The sequence below is a fragment of the Parus major genome, chromosome Z, assembly GCF_001522545.3.
Source record: "Parus major isolate Abel chromosome Z, Parus_major1.1, whole genome shotgun sequence".
Classification (NCBI taxonomy): domain Eukaryota; kingdom Metazoa; phylum Chordata; class Aves; order Passeriformes; family Paridae; genus Parus; species Parus major.
In genome coordinates, this window is record NC_031799.1 from 43,992,752 (window position 1) to 44,009,550 (window position 16,799).

At 42.8% G+C, this 16,799-nt stretch overlaps 2 protein-coding genes across 2 annotated transcripts in view; one reads left to right on the top strand and one right to left on the bottom strand.

The window, feature by feature from the left end:
- LOC107215852 (transcription factor jun-B-like) overlaps positions 1 to 175 on the bottom strand; it is a 13,218-nt gene extending 13,043 nt beyond the window's left edge. Inside the window, exon 1 of the mRNA XM_033511383.1 lies at positions 44 to 175. Coding sequence (XP_033367274.1) covers positions 44 to 175 — 132 coding nt within the window. The remainder of the gene's footprint in view (positions 1 to 43) is intronic.
- Positions 176 to 2,902: 2,727 nt separating this feature from the next.
- Positions 2,903 to 9,604, top strand: THAP1 (THAP domain containing 1). The gene is made up of 3 exons (XM_015615582.2): positions 2,903 to 3,072; positions 3,441 to 3,636; positions 7,572 to 9,604. Exons 1-3 carry the CDS (start codon positions 3,002 to 3,004, stop codon positions 8,037 to 8,039), a joined length of 735 nt encoding a protein of 244 aa, XP_015471068.1. The 5' UTR covers positions 2,903 to 3,001; the 3' UTR covers positions 8,040 to 9,604.
- Positions 9,605 to 16,799: the final 7,195 nt, after the last annotated feature.

Genomic DNA, 16,799 nt, shown 5'->3' on the forward strand with positions numbered 1-16,799 from the left:
CCGCCGGTCCCCCCCCGCCCGCTCCTCCGGGCTTGCGCGGAACGGCTTCCCGGTGGGGTGTCCGTGGGGAACCCGCGCTGCTCCTCCCCCTCAGAAACTCGCCCCGCGACTGCGGTGTGGGAAAGAAGGCAGTGCCTCCTTGGTCCGGGAACGGGGGGCGGTTTCTTGGGGTCATCACTCCGGCCAGGGGCCGAGTCGTGCAGGAGGAAAGCGAGCAAGGGCGTGGCGGCTGCTGGGGCAGGTGCTGGTGCGTCCGGTCTGTGGTGGGTGGGCACGGGATAGTGCAGGTGTCGAGGACTAATGATTCCCGACAATACTGTACTGGGAAGTCTGACGGGGAAGTCCTTGGCCATCGAGAAACATGCCAGCTAGTCAAACTAGAAGTCACTCAGAAGATGGACATGAATTTTATGTGGCTTTTTTTCCTGGGGGAAAAAAAAAAAAAAAAGTTAAGAAAAAGGATTTGAAACATCCTAGACATATTTCCAACATTTTTAAAATTACTGAAACATGAATAGCATTTTTCAGTTTGGGGGTTGTATTTATTTGTTATCTTTACTCATGACAATTGCCTCTGCCTTTCTCCAAGTTTCTGAAATTCTTATGGGATGAGGGAATTTCTTTCCACGCAGTCTTTTACAAATCCCTTTTGCTTCAGGATACCAATGGGATCCTGACAGAGCTGCTGAAAGCTCTCATTTAAGTCTTTAAAATCAGCTTGCTGGCTGATGGTCTCAGTGGCTCATCTACACATTCGCCAGATCTCCTGATCTGTGATGGACCCCCTCAGTTAGGTGTCACCTTCTGCAACCTACTCATACTTTCATGCTTTCTCCCCAGGAATTTCCTTCCCATGTACTTCTTCTCAGTGTCTAGTGCAGCTGCTGAACTCTGGTCTTAGCCCCACAGTCTATACGGCCAAGCTGTGCCTCCCCTGTGCCTAGGTTCATCCCAAAACCAGCAGTGGAGGAGGAGATGGATAGTGGTGTCCAGTCCAGGACTGACTCAGAATCGCTCTTCAGGTCCATAGGAGGACTGGAGTCTAGGTGCACTGACTAAGGCCCTGATGACATTCACTCAAGTAGGTTTGGGCTCCCAACTCTTGCTTATAGGGCAAAAGCTCCTTTTCAACACAGCCCAGCACCTTCAGTCCCTGCCTGGCTGTATCACAGGTGTCGCTCCCTTCAGCTCCATCTCCTGGGTGAACCTTGGACCTGTGTTTCCAGTTCTGTTCCTGGCACCATCTCCTGCTGCTCCTGCCTGAATTACCTGGGTGGACCTTGTACCTGGTTCATCACCTCACCTCATGTGGGTGTGCCCATTAGTGTCTGCCCTGCTCTTGTGCTGCAGGACTCTATCCAGGCTGGTGAGCTTGGATTTTGGCTCTGATCACCCCTAGATCATCTTGCCATGGGACAGCCCAGCTCTCCTGGTCCCTGAGGCTGTGGCAGAATTGCTGCCCAGAAAACTGGCAGCAGGAGGACTCAAGGGAGAAGAAAGCCATCAGGCAAAGGCCAGGGACAGAGGCATTCACATGGATAGGGGAGGAGTAACCATGTTTTTCTTGGTGAGGAAGGTAGTGCTAGAAAGAGCTTATTTTGGTTTCCTTTTCTCTTGGCTGACCTAATAGGAGAAGGAGCAGAGCTAGCCGTGCTCAGGCAACACTGAGTACTGAAAACGGCTCATGTGAGTGGCTTTGTGGAAGTATTGCTGAAGCTGCCACACAGGCTTTTCTGTCATATTCCTGGGCAAGGAAATGGCAGTGACTGATACCTTCCATCATCTGGGTGAAGAGAGCTGTCTAGGCAGCGAAGCCACAATCTCCAAGCTAAGGCCATTAAACCTTTTCTTTCCCTCACAAAAGAAGTGTAGAGGGGGAAAGTGGGCTGAGGAAAAAGTTATCTGTGTGGGGTCAGAGAAAAAGCCATGGAGGTTCACTTGAGTCTGGGGTCATTGTCAGTGAATTTCTAGATATAATGTTACACTTGACTGGGGTGACTCTAAAGGTAGATTCCTTTGTCATTCCTATACAAAAACTGTCACTTACAGAGGATGGTTTTACTTGCAATTCAGCGTTCGAAAATGAGCCCACAGAATGGGAACATGCCGAAACTGCTTGAAATAAACTTAGTTGTAACAACAGATCGATTTGTTGAGAGATCTATCTCCTGTTTTCTGACGCACCTGCAAACTACGTTTAGGTAAGTGACACGGAATTATTTCACACGTCCTTAACGCAACTGTTATGGCAATGTGGTCTTTGCGTCGTTTTCTTCGCGTTTCCCCCGCCCCTCCTTTTTTTTTTTTTTTTTTTTTTTTTTTTCTTTTTGGTCCCCGAGGAGAGCCAGAGCCACCAGCGCCAGCTTGTTCCTGTCCCTGTGACAGCCGCGTTGAGCACACCCGTCCGCCCGAGCGCAGCCCTGCCTGCCGGCTGGGGCAACCATCCCCGCCCAGGACTTCGGGCATAGCGCGGCCAGAGCGGCCTCTGACGGGTTCCCCTCGGTGCAGGAACAGCCGCAGCGCAGCTCCCGGTGCCGGGGCTGTGCCTGGCGGGGCGGGAGGCGCTGCCCAGCTGTGGGCGCGGAGGGGAGCGGCGCTGCCCAGCTGTGGGTGCGGGGGGTGTGGGCGGCGCTGCCGAGCTGTGGGTGCGGATGTGGGCGGAGCACGGCGGCGAAGTGGGGGCGGAGCGGGAGAAAGGAGGCGGTCGGATTGGCAGGCCCGCCGAACAAGGCTCCGCCCCCACACCGCGCACCGACGCGCCCAATGGGCGGAGCGCGGTGCGCGCTGCTACCGCGAGAGGTTCCGTTGAAGCTGGCGCCGCCATCTTGGAGTTGGGAGAGGCCGCGCGTCCCGTTCCCGTCCCTCTCCAGAGGGCCAGGGGCGCGGGGGGGGGCTGCGGGAGGCGGGGGAAGCATGGGCCCGCGGCGGTGAGTTCGCAGCACCCCGCCGGTCCGTCCGTCCCCAGGGAGGCCGCGCGGCGGCGGGCGCGGAGTTGGGCGGGATGGTGCAGTCCTGTTCCGCCTACCGCTGCCGGAACCGATACGACAAAGAGAAGCCCATCTCCTTCCACAAGTGAGCGCGCGCGGGCACCGGGGCGGGGTTCGCACCGGGGGCGGGGCCAGCGCGGGGCCGCGCGCGCGAGGTCCGCGGGGAGCCGGGAGGGAGCGCGCGCGGGCAGGCGGGTACCGACCTACGGGCGACAGACGGACAGACAGACAGAAGGACGTGTCTGTTAGCGGCTGCTGAGGGTGGGGAGCCTCGTCTGCCGCTCCCGGCGTCTCCTAGGGGAAAGCCGAGGGACGGGACCCTCTGAGCCGCCTGTTCCAGAGCAAGAGCGGGCTGAGACCCACTCCCCGCTACGGGGCAGAAGGGTTTTGGCTCCGGCCAAACCCCGCCTTATAAAGCTTTCCAGAAAATCTGAAAGTGCCTCTTGCTTGCAGGTTTCCTCTTACAAGACCCGATCTTTGCAAGAAGTGGGAAGCTGCTGTTAAGAGGAAAAACTTCAAGCCGACCAAATACAGCAGCATTTGCTCAGAACACTTTACCCCCGATTGCTTTAAGAGGGAATGCAATAACAAGCTCCTAAAAGAGAATGCTGTGCCCACGATATTTTGTTACACTGAACCTGGTGAAAAGGTAAACCCAAAACACACGCGGCTGCAGGTGCCGGAACGTGTCGTGCACGTCACTGGTTGCAGTGTGGCAGGGCAGCGAGATGGAAGAGGATGCAGGCTGGGAAGGATGAAGGGTGGCAGGATGCTGAGCCTGTCTACCTGGGGTCTCCAGGAGGGCTGTGGTGACTGAAACACCATCAACAGCTGTGCTTGTTTTCTGTGAGGCTCTTGGGAGGCTTTGGAGTGCAGTGTTGTACAGGTAGACGCTGGCTCTGACCTGTTCATGTGTCCACTTAATTCAGCATCCATGTGCTGAATTAAATGGAATGGCAACAAAGTAAGAAGGTATTGCCCTGTAGATAAGATGTTCTGCAGCATTTCCTGAATATTCAGAGTATGAGAGAACTTTCATTAATGCTTGCAAATGCCACTTACTCTCTTCCCATGGCTGATGGCTACTGCTAGCATGGTGGATGCTGACTGTGAAACTTAACTGGCCTCTTTAAGAGGGCTCTGCTCCCTGGCTTTGCAAAGTTAAAATGTGTGGCAGAACCTTACCTGCACCTCTTATCTGTCTGTCCTGAGAGTACCTCTGTCTTGCATTTGTGTTCAAAATCAGACCGGTCTCTGACTTCTGATGGTTGAGTCTTCTGTGTGGGGTATTCTTCCCTTCATTGGGCCACTAGAGCAATTTACTGTGAGATGCAAGTCACTTAGGAGTTCTTCTTGATGTAATAACTTCAAGACAAGAATGGAAAAGATTGATTTTTAACTCCTTTGAAGGATATGAAATATCTGATCTCTTATCATTTGGCCATAAAGAAAGTGGCAAAGGAGACAGTGAATAGGTAGAGTAGGTAGGGTATGTCTGGGGAACAAGTCTTAAATGGCATGAAGTGCACAGAAGAAAATTCAGATTTTTCTTGTTCAGTTTTTATCTACAGTATTGGAGTGCTGCAGAAATAAAAAGGCAACACATTTGAAAAATGAAAAGTGGTTAATAACAGATAAGAGAATAGAAACAATGTAAACAAGGAGACAGATCATTTACAGGGAAATGTCTTTTTTGTTTGATTACACTTCCTTGCTTATCTGTGCAATACACATTTTCTTCATTGTGTGTAAAATACTTGCAAATTTTTTTACAGTCTGAAGGCTGAATGGGTGTATAGGGTAGTCTGCAAAAGTACTGCTGGTGCAGCAGGATTAGTAGTGAGCCACGTTGCCAATTTCGCTGTCATACCTGGATCTACAAAAACACAGAAGAGTGAGTGCCTTTTAATTCTGAAGGATTTAGTTCTATTCTTATTTGATTCATGGCACTTTTGAATAAACTGACACATATCTTCAAGTAGCAATGTAATAACAAAGAATAATAGTGGTTGTTTTGGAGTTGAATCCACAGTGATTTTGAAATACAGGGTTTTTTATCTTTCGCACTATATAATTTGGTATATTTTCTTTTTCTTTACTTACGTCTTAGGAGAAGTATTTGTTGGCTTGAAGAAGTAATTAGAAGCCACTGATGATGTCACAGAGATACCGAAGATCTGTTCTCTGTGATATGTTGTGACAATAATAATTTGTATATAGAGGTAGCATATACTCTATAGCTTCAAGTAGAAGTGTCTGTGAATTCAGCAGTCCAGCAGTGAGCTGATTTTTGCTTTTGTTTCTAGCAAGAATGAGCTTCATTTTCAGTCTCTACCTTTGCTTTGTAGGGTTTTTGGTAGAGAAATTTGATAGTGACAGCTGAGTTACGGATGGTACAGTTCTTTAGTGCAGGGATAGGGTCAAGTTCTTTGGAATATTTGTATGTAAATTAGGTAGGCTAACAGCAGCAGTTTTGTGTAACTGAGAAATAAGACTAGTAGTTGGCTGATTTTGTACTTTCGTGTGATCAGTTATATTTGACTGCATATTAAACTTCTCTTTAATGCCAATCAGCACTTCCCTTCAATACCAATCAGCAAAGTGCCTTTTCAGTTACCGTTTGCCAAGTGTCATAGTTTGTATGAGGGACAGGTAGACACCCAAACATCTGTCTTGCTTGTATGTTAAGTCAAGGAAGTTAATGATACAACCTTCAGATCTGATGAACTTGATACTTTGATGGTGAGGACTATTGGCTGTTCTTAAAATCAACATTTTTCTGATCCTTCCCTTACATTTTTCTTTATACTAACAGTATGGGAAGGTGGGTAGGTAGAAAAATTGTTCAGTGCCTCTTTTACTGAGAATATTTTAAACTTTCTTTTTAATAGGCAATATGCAAGCACTTTGGTTTCAACAGTGGGTTTTCAATCAACATGTGCACAGAAGCATTTCTGAATTATACTGGACTCCTTTGGGGAAGAATTTGATTATCTGCTTTGGCCTATACTCAAATGGCTTGGGATCTGTATTGTCCTGACCTATACAAGCAGACCTAGCAAGAGCAATGTGATAAAACTTGCAGTTTTATCTGAAAAAAATCTCTGCAGTGGAGTTGAGCCAATTGATATTTTGCTGCTGCCAAAAGGAAGAACTGTGCTTCTCCCCTGTCCATTCCATCTGCCAGCTATGCAGTCCTTTTTCTTAACATGACCTGGCAGTGTGAGCTCACAGTCCAGAGAGCCAAACGTGTCCTGGGCTGCATCCAAAGCAGTGTGGGCAGCAGGGGAGGGAGGGGATTCTGCCCCTCTGGTGAGACCCCACCTGGAACCCTGCATCCAGCTCTGGGGGCCCAGCCCAGAAAGGACATGGAACTGTTAGGTGAGTCCAGAAGGCCAGGAAGATAACCAGAGGGATGGAGCAGCCCTCTTAGAGACATAGGCTGAAAAAGTTGGAGATCTTCAGCCTGGAGAAAGTGCTGTGGAGACCTCACAGCAACCTTACACTATCTAAAGGAAGCCCAAGAAGGCTGGAAAGGGACTTTTTAATAATGGCAGGAAGTGACAGGCCAAAGGGGTATGGCCTTAAACTGCAGGAGGGCAGGTTTAGTTTAGATATTAAGTAAAAATTCTCCACTGTGAGGGTGGTGAGGCACTGGAACAGGTTGCCCAGAGGAGCTTTGAATGCTCCATCCCTGGAAGCGTTCAAGGGTTGGATAGGGCTCTGAGTAACCTGGTCTAGTGAAAGGTGTCTCTGCCCATGGCAGAGGGGTGTTGACACTGGATGATCTTTAAAGTCCCTTCCAACCTAAACCATTCTATAACTCTGTGATTCCTACTTTTTCCACATATGTCATACCTTTTGTTGCATTTCTTGGACATTTAATAATGGACAGAAAATTTATGCAGTGATAGGAGGAGATGAAATAACTTTCTGTCATTTTAGCAATTATGTTTGAGCAAAGAGTAAATACCAAGGATGAGAAGGCTGCTTTGCTGTTGAAGAGCTGTTTATTTTGGTTCATGATGTCTCTTTTAACCAATTATTCTGCAGCCCAAAACCAATAACAGAGTCCCTCCCAGTTGAGAAGGTTGATCTTACTTCTCTGCTCAGTAATTCACCCTTATTCTACCTCAGCAGAAGATAGTCCACTTCTGGTGTGCTTTTGATTAAGTTAGCTGATAGGTTCAATTACATGGTGGTATGATGCAGCAGAAAATAGGAGGTACGAAGGGGAATGGAATGGCAGCAATGAGGTCATCTGAAGTCCATTTTATGCAACTGCAGTCTGTGTTCTTGCTTCTTAGGTAATTATATAGATTTCAAAAATCTGATCTTCAAAAAACCTTTTTAGACATCAAGGCCTTGAGTTTCAAAGAGCTCTTAAAATGAACCTGCTTAAAAATGTGTCCAGTTGAGAAGCCAGACAAAGCAGGCCCACAAGTGTTTGCCAGTTTTGAAAATCATGTATTTGAAATCTATTTTTTAATTTAAATCTTGGTTGTTTAAGTTATTCTGAAGCTGTAATTGTGTTGTAAACAATGTTAAGCATGAAAATGTACATTTTTTTCTTGTTCTTTCTAGTCTGAAGAATTTGCAGAGCAGCCAGAAGATCCACTGCCACCTCCTCCACTGCCACCACCTCCACCGCCTCCACCACCACCACCACCACCAGCAGCTCCCGTACTACCACAGTCTCCATCGACTCCTTCCTTTCATTTGTCTCAAATAGATGCCAGATTTGTAGATCCAAGTATTGGATTATTGATGCCCCCTCTGCAGACCCCCAGCAATCTTGCTGTTTTTTGTGATCATAACTACACTGTAGAGGATACAGTCCATCAGCGAAAAAGAATTCAACAGCTGGAGGAACAAGTTGAAAAACTGCGGAAGAAGCTTAAGACAGCGCAACAGCGGTGCCGGCGTCAGGAAAGACAAATTGAGAAACTGAGAGAAATTGTTCAGTTTCAGAAAGAAAAAGACATATTGGCAGGAAAAGGCTATGTGATTCTGCCTAATGACTATTTTGAAGTTGTAGAAGTACCTGCCTAGCAGTCATGAACATCAGTTTTCACTTTGGTAGGCCAAGAAATTTAGTTTCAAAACTAAATTCTTTCTAATTCTGTATGTAAAACTTTCCAGAATTCTAAAACCGTAATTAAGCAGTAATACAAATAAGATCATATTTTTCTTCATTGCCATTTCTGTTTGATACACTTTTAATATATTGAAGATGCAAGCATCTCAGAATTAGAATATGCAATTAATTTACAAAAATCTGAATGGCTTCCAGAAGGAAAAGATGCAAGATTGAAGACACATGAAATTTACTTTTTTTACAATGTTTGTCTTATGCTTACAGGGGCTGGGAACTGAATCTGGCTGAGAGTGAAGTTTAGGTGGTTGTACACCTAGTGCTTTGTCAAAACTTAATGTTGGCTTTGGTAATCCCCAGTAAGTAGTTTTCAATGATTTTAGAAAGAACAGAATTAGGTCAGCTAACATCTGCAAGTGCTGCAGAAGGATAGTTAAGATGCACATTTCAGTCTGGGAAAACTTCCAACTTCAGTTTGCTATGCATTTGAAGCACTGCAAAAAGTCTTGATTCCTGGATCCCTTTGGGTGAGGTATGTAAATGAACCTCGTCTTTTGGAGTAACTGTTCACCTCATGTGTGTTTTGAGGGTGATGAGGAGAATTCATTAGCATAGCTAACGAGAGCTGTAGAAACAGCTTTTGTTTTGAGGGCACTTAAAAATAGTCCTGAAGTGCAGAGCTGAACTGAACATGTATGTTACTGCACTGTTGGCAGGATCAATAAGATAATGTACTGTTTACAGTGACTGCTTGCAAAGGGACAGTGGTAATATACAGTTCCAGTATGTTGTAGGTCGTCTTCCTGTAAGCACCGTAACTGGTATTGTTCTTGGTTTTGAAATTAACTCGCATGTCAACCATCTGTAGCTTCAGGAAATGAAGTAAGTTTGTTCTTTATCCAGGGAGTCAGATGTTCATGTCTTTGCAGTACACAGTGGTTTTATTTCTTTCCTTTTTTTCACTCCCCAAAGGGTATCCACCAAAGGGCAAATAGGGAATTAGACTTTGGAGTTGCTTGGTGCTAGACTGGTTTATAATATCTCAAATGCTGCTGCCTTTTCGTCAGCCTTATTAAGACTATTTCTAGTAATAGATTTAGCATGACAAAGTAGTGCAGCAGTTTGCACTTACTTTCTAATAATTTATTTAGTCAATGATCTCATTCAAAATGAGAGAAAATGGCTAACTCTAAGGTTAGCACCTTAGGTAGGTTTCACAGCTGAAATTCCTGGGTATACGAGACATGAGGAAAATTGCTTTTCTCAGTCTGTCAACCTTGTGCACAATGTGGGTTCTAGCTCTGTTGTTAAACAAGCCTTGTTCATAATGGCTTTAAAAGCTTCCCTTAATATCCTGTTAGCATGACATTTTGAAATATTTCAAACCAGTCTTGATACTTCTGACCTCACTCATGCCATGTGTCTATTTTCCCTATCATTTCATACACTTAAAATGAACAAAAATGCCAATGCTTCCTTTTGTGTACATTTATTATACCCAATTAAAAATTTGAAAAGCAAATGATGTGTTATATTTTTAATTACTCTATCTTCTCTTTTCCCAGGGTTTTGCCAAAATTGTCTTGACATTTTGCTTTTTTATTTTCTACTAGTTTCCTTGTTTAGATGCTGGGTTCCCAAGCCTTGTTGCTGTTACACTTTGTGTTTAAAATTGGTAAAATTCAAAAGTGTCAAGGAAAAGACATATAAAAAACTGTTGCTATGCTGTTGGCATGTGTGCCAGATAGCAGATTGTGTCTGTTTTCTCTGCAGAATACCCTCTCTTCTTACTCTGCCGGAATTTCAAGTGTGACTTCCTGAGGCACAGTGAATTGTTGAAACACCACACTCTTTGCACCCCAGCACTTGGTTGTATACTCCTGCTACCACCCTTCTTAGGTTCTCCAGTTCTGGTGGTTGTTAGATAGACCCTTCTATGGCGCACTTCAGCCAACTAAAGCAGCAGGTTTAGCTTGTAGTGGAGAGGCAGCAGAGGGCCAACAGTACCACACCTGGTACAAGTTAAAGACAGGGCCGAAAGTGGGGCATGAAGAGAAATAAATCCTTTCCTATGGGTGCAAAGAGCATTATGTTAGCTTCTTATGAAAATACATGGGTAGCTTCCTTCTCTGAATGTTCCACCTGGGCTAAGTTTCCCTGCTTCCTCCCCACCTTGTGCTCTGCCTTCTGTGTCTGTTGGGCCCTTCCTTTGGTGTTTTAGCTTCATAACCCTTCAGGGAAGCAGCCAAATAAAACTAAGTCTGCAAGTTAAATTTAAGGTATATTGGTAGATGGCTGATAGATGGTTGGTGCCTGGAGTCCTTGTGTCTTTAAGCTGTTTGCATTGGTGAAGTTGATTTAACAGCTGACTCATAAATGTTTCTTTTGTTGAGAGGGTTGATTATTCCCTGTCTGGACAGTTTCAGAAGTAATATGCTGAAAAGGGGAATGCTGCCCAGTTGTCTTCCTTTCTTCTTACCAGAGGATTTTTCTAAGAAGAGATGCAGCCTGTTCTGACAATAGGCTTGAATTTCTCATGCAGCAGGTATTTTTTAAGTCTTGTTAACTCCTCATGTAGTCTGGGCTAAGTGTGGACTTAGTAGACCCATGAGGGTTCTCAGTACCACACAGCTCTGAAGTGGGGAGAAGACTGGTATGAAAACAACTGATTGTCTTTTAGCAATTGACTTTTTATGTACTGCACTCCTCACTCTTTTACAATCTCTCTTGTTTGGTAGCAGTACAGAAAGAGAAAATGAAGGCTCTCTGCTACTAGCAAGGCTAGGGAAAGAATTCTAGCTAATAAGCACAATATGTTCCACAAGCATGTGTTAAAATTTCCTCTTGTTTTGGGATCTGTTACATCCACGCAATCATCTGTTAAAGAGGTCTGCAACAGTTACTGTTTGCACTGGCCACAACTGGTACCTGCATTAGTGCCAATTTCATAAACATCTCTGAAAAGATGTGATTGGGTATTAAAAAGCAGAGGTTGTAATTGTAGGATAGCATGTGGTTGTTCAATTGTACATGAACTAGTTGACATTTGTTTAAATGCACTTCACTGAAGCCTATTTTATAAACTGAATAATTCAAATAAGTTAGAAAATAGCAAAATTGGCAAATAAAAAATTTTCACCATTAAATTACAGAAAGATTTATTTTGAAATGGGCAGATGCTTCAACAAATAGGAATTGGAGCCACTTCTAAACAGAAGTTTTGGCTTACTTCTATCTATTGTCCCAATTCCCCTTTTGCTGTGGCAGGGTATCTGACCTATGTGTAGTGTTTGCTTTTTTTTTTTTTCTTCTTACACCTCTGCAAAGTATTATATTTTCCTGTCTAACTGGGAATTACCAAACTCAGAGGTATGTTTTATAGGGGAAAAAAAATGAATAGCCAAATACTTGAATTTCTTCTTGTCATGCTGAAGGAGTTCTCTGTCACTGCTCTGTTTACTCCTGCATTGCCAGTCACCATCTTGTCTATGTTGTCACTGGTGTGATCTTAAGAACTGTGGCAGCAAATAAAATGTCCAGTAAATCTTCTGTCTTGCATTTTCCTTCAGTTCTGTTAGGATTTAAGGCCTTAGAGTCCTGTGTGAATCATGAAGGAGTTCTTTTGCAGCTGGAGAAAGTGCAAAGCAAATCCCACTCTGAATGTAGAAAGAAGGAAAAGAAAATAGTTGCTTGGATAAAACTAAAACCTCAACAGCTTCTGAATACTTTCCAAAGGACTCCTCCTGTTACTTGCTTTTCTGGACCCAGACAGTTAGTCCTAGTTGTTTGTTTGTTTGTTTGTTTCTTTCTTTCTGTCTGTCTTTTTGCCTTTTTCTGGTTGTCTTTCTGTCTGTCTTTCTGTCTGTCTGTCTTTCACATTTTGTGTTTTAGTCTGTAGCGTTATCTGTTTCCTGACAGCTTACACCTTCATCAGGTGGCTTTGGCAGGGTGGAAAGGGGTGAGCTATAGTCTAATTTTAACTACCAAAACACAATCTGCTGAAGCATGTTGATGACTGCAGGTTCAGGTATGTAACTCCTGCTGTTTTAAGCACTGCAATTTGTTTACCATACTCTGTCGCAATAATGATTTGTTTGTAAATGAGAAAGAGAAAAACAGGACTCAAAAATATTACAGCAATTGCTCCTAGATATTTCCTTTTGCGCTTGTTCAATGCTTTCAATGGAAACCTAAATGGAAATTTTAAATAGGAATTTTATCTTCATATAGAGATCTTTGAGAGAACTGCAGCATTTTATTGCACAAATTATAAGGCCTTACAGTGTTATATAGGCTGAAAGAGTTTAAAAATGGGCAAAAAAACCCCTGTTGTGAAGTTGCTGTTTAATCCACTATGGCTCACATGAAGCAGTTTCCAAAGAAAGTCACCTTAAATATTCCAAAATTAAAGAAAGCATTTAAATCAGTTGCTGAGAAGGAAGGGTTCAAGTACCTCTCTTGAGAATAGTTACATTACATTGTCATAATTAAATTATTAATTAAATCTGTCCACAGTCTTGCCACTACTAGTTCAGTTAGCATTGAGTATCAGGCTTTTTCTTGTGCAAAATGAGCCACTGATAATCCTGTAGCTGCCTCCTTCTGTTGTAAAATGCAAATAGATTGTATAGCATAGGCTCACATGTTCAGGGAACATTATTGTCCTCTGCCTCTTAATTGCTTCCAGTGGTCTTTAAATTAGGGATGAGTACGGAGAATACTACCAGACCAGTCATTAGAGAGTTTGGTTTGATTGTTGTTGTTGTGGTGGTGATGGTGGGGGTAGTGGTTTTTTACTTTGTTGTGGTTTGTTTTGTTTGTTGGTTTGGTTTGGGTTTTTTTAAATTCATGGAGAACTTGAGCAACTCAGGCAGGCTTCTCATTTCCTTTCAGGTTTCATTGGATGTGACCATTAGAGAAGCAGAGTCTGAGGCTGTAACAGTCATCTGTATAAGAACCAGTGCTCCAATATTTGAGGTGATGAAAGATGTGTGACTTTCTACTGGCAATTCTTCAATTCAATGACCTGGGACAGGTAATCCAGAAAAAGGAAGAGGTTTGGTCTCCAGTAATGGTGTCTTCTTTTGTGTTGGGCTTATTTAGTAGCCTGCAGCCATAGTCCAATACTCTCTAGCTAAGTTCTCATAGATGTATTCAGGACTTTGATTTAGCAGAATGTTACAGCAATATACTGGAATTGCAGCACAATCCTAATATAGCAGCTGCAGTATCGACACAATCACAATTCAAATATACTGTTGTCCTGGTTTAGACCAAATTTGGGAGGGACCCCTTTGGAGGAAGTTTCCTCCAAAATTTGCCCTAAACCAGGACAATACTGTTCAAATTCCCATTACTGGTCTCTAAATGCTTGCTGTCATGACATTGTGTCCTCACAATTACTGAGAAGAAATATGCAGGTTACACCCAGCTCATGCCAGTTACTGTCTTCCAAGTTGATTTTTTGAGTTGTCTATTTTCTATACTTTATACTGGGCTGAGTCATATACACACTACCCTCCCACGCTGGCCTGGTTAGCTCAGGAAAAAAATTCTCTTGACTAATTATTTCAGGAAAGGCTGTTTATTCGATCTTAGGACTGAATGATGCAGCTGTATTCCTAAAACAAAGTTTTCCATCCAGGACCTCTTGTGCTGAGATAATTTCATCTTTCTTTACGATAGTTCATTGTTTTTCCTTACATTCTTCCTTCAACACATCATTCTTGTGCACATCCTCTGGGTATTCCACCATTGCAGCGGTCAGTCATACTTTTCAGGAATCTCACACATGTATTTTGCAGAAAAATTTAATTTTTTTTGCCTTCAGAAAGGAAAAAATTTTTAGGGGTGATATCTTTTCTATATTAAGAGGAAGGGATCTTGTTCTTGGCTTAAGAAATCCCAAGACTTCCACCTGTACTTACAGGTTTGTGATAATAATCATAGCTGCTTGCTCTGAGAGAAGGAAGCTTTGGATGTCTGCTTTCACAGCTCAGTCCAAATTTCTTGCCCTTTTTTAGTGTGGTTTGTTGTTTTTTTTCTTCTTTATTTTGTACTGATAGGATCAGACTCTTCATTCATCACTTCAGGGATGCTGATGCTGCTGGGTCCAGAGGAATACTGCCTGCATATAAAGAAAATCTAAAGGAAGAGTTATTCCCAATGGAGTAACTGGTTGTGAACCAGCAAGGTGGAGTCTTAAAGGTTTCACAGGAAGTTGTGTAAATTCAGGACACATAAAATAGCCTTACTGATAAATGTTTCAATTTCTAATTATTTTATGCTTCATCAATCAGGCTTGTGTCAAGCTGATACGATATTATATCAAATGATTTTTTGGTGGTGGCTTTAATCTGAGGAATTCTAGGAATTGCTGTTAGAAGAATTTTGATGGTATTATGTCAAGGGACTGAAAAAGAATTTATTTACCAATAACCTCAAATCCTGTTGTATGTGTAGATGTTCAGTTCTTATCTCATTTTTTTTTTTTTTCTTTCAGACAGGGAAATATTTTTACTAATTTTTTTATTATTTTTTTTAATGACAAGGAACTGAAACTGCTCATAGTTTGCTTATGTGTTCAGCATGGTGAGGAACTGGGCAGGTTCCTTAGTACAGATACAGCATGGAAATCTCTTGGTTGTGTATAATATAAAACACTATTTCCCCAAGTGAATGCTCATGTAGCTGTTTCAGCTTAAAGAGCTCAGAAGGTTTGGAAATTATTTATTTTAAATACAGGCATCCACAAACCACAGTTATAGGATCAGTGCAATTGTGCTTCTTTGGTACTGTCATCAGCTGACAAAGATTTCCTCATGCTAAATCTTCATATAACTGAAAAAAAAATTGAATAGATATGTAATAAATTTTATACTCAAATGTTCCAGCAAGCTTATCATAACATTACTCAACCTAATAGTATCACTATGGTGATAACCATCCTTCCATCAGAATTGATGTTTACATCTTGGCCTGTCTACTGATGTTGCTAGAACTTAGACTTTTTGATTCATACAATAGCTACCAGTTAATTGACATGTGTATGACTTCAGTGATAAGATGTAATTAAATAAATATCTACAAATGGTGCTTTCTTGTGTTGTTCACAGTGCTGCCTGGATCCCTATACCAAATAAAAGCCCAGCCTCTTTCAGCACCTTTTACTCCTTCAGTCATAGAAGAAATCAGAAGTTTACACATACAGGAGATGTCATTATCCTTGCTTGTTTTTCACAGTAGGATTGCCACAAAATCATGCTGCCTAGTAAATCTACCATCTCTGTGATGAGATTTGAGTATAGAAGTAAGACTTTTCTCCCTGCTAGAAATCTTTTATAATATTGAATGGTATATAATTTTATCTGAGTGTTCCTTGTGTGCCGTCCCCTTGCTCCTCTACAGTTTTACTCTTCTCTCTTAACAAAGGTTCATCTGGTTTTTTTCTAATACTATCAGAATTTAAACATCTGTGTTTTCCAACACATCTTCTGATCTTTTGTACATGAAAATGAGACACTGACCTACTAAGTTACAGAGCTTGTCAGCAATTGAACAGGGAATTGAATTCAGAAGGTGAGGCAGTAACCTTTTATTATGGACTGGTAACTTTTTGCTGTTTCATACTATAAAATGTGCCAGAGAGATGAAAATGGAAAATGCTGTTGGAAACAGGATTGGAATGAAAAGCATGTCTCTGAAGACTGCTTTGGGTAAATTGGATGGGTTTGGCCTGAGGAAAGAGGAGCTTGCTTAATATTTCAATGGATTTCACTCTCTGTGCTTTCAATCTGAGTTTTGCTTTTATTCTGCTTGCCTCTTGGTTCCTATACATAAGAGATATAAAAGTGAGCTTAGCAATTCCCACAGGATGGGAGAGCTTTCTGAGCAATGTCATCACCACTGATGTAGCTTTCCCGCTTTCTCTCTCCCAAAAAAAATCAACTGTAAAGGACATGTTAGTGCTGAAATGTTAAAAGCCTAACTGAACATTTTGGGCAAAGCTTTACTGAGTCCTGTGGAACCATAATTTGTTCTTTGAATTTCTGAAAATGGTATTGTATCATTAGGAAGTCCACCATGGACTTTTCTCAGCTTTGTGCAGAAGAGAGTTTCTCTTCTGAGAGAGAAGGGTGCAATGAGAGCCTCATTGTCTCAGACAAGACAAAGCAGCGTTGTTCTTTTGGAACAAGGCCATGAAGTCATGTATAGCTTCAGCTGCCAAGTGCTTGCTCATGATGTCACAGCAGGAGACGAGCTCACAGCAGTGTGGCAGTCTGCTGTGCTGCTGTCAGATCATGGTAAGATAAAATCCAGCTGCAATGATAAATGGTTTACCTGACTAAGGTGCCTGATAGCATTCCTATGCAAACAGTCATCTGCATTACCCATAGAGGAATTAAACTCTGCCATCTTATTATTGCTCCCTTTGAGTTCACTGATTATCACGTTGTTTGCACCTGGTGTTAATGCATCAAACTCTCTGGGCTTACTGAAAGCCTAAAAACATTACAAACCATATGAAATCAGGTCTGTTGGCTGACTTGCATTAAAAGTGAATGTGAGGAGGTGCCTCAGTGCAGAGATAGACGGATGATAATGTGGAGAAGCATGACAGCAGCCCAATTTGGCCTGAAGCAGTTAAAAGGTGGTTTTGGGCCTTTGTGAAGTTTAGTGGAGGTGGCATTTTTTCTGTAAGCTCTATCAGGGCCATG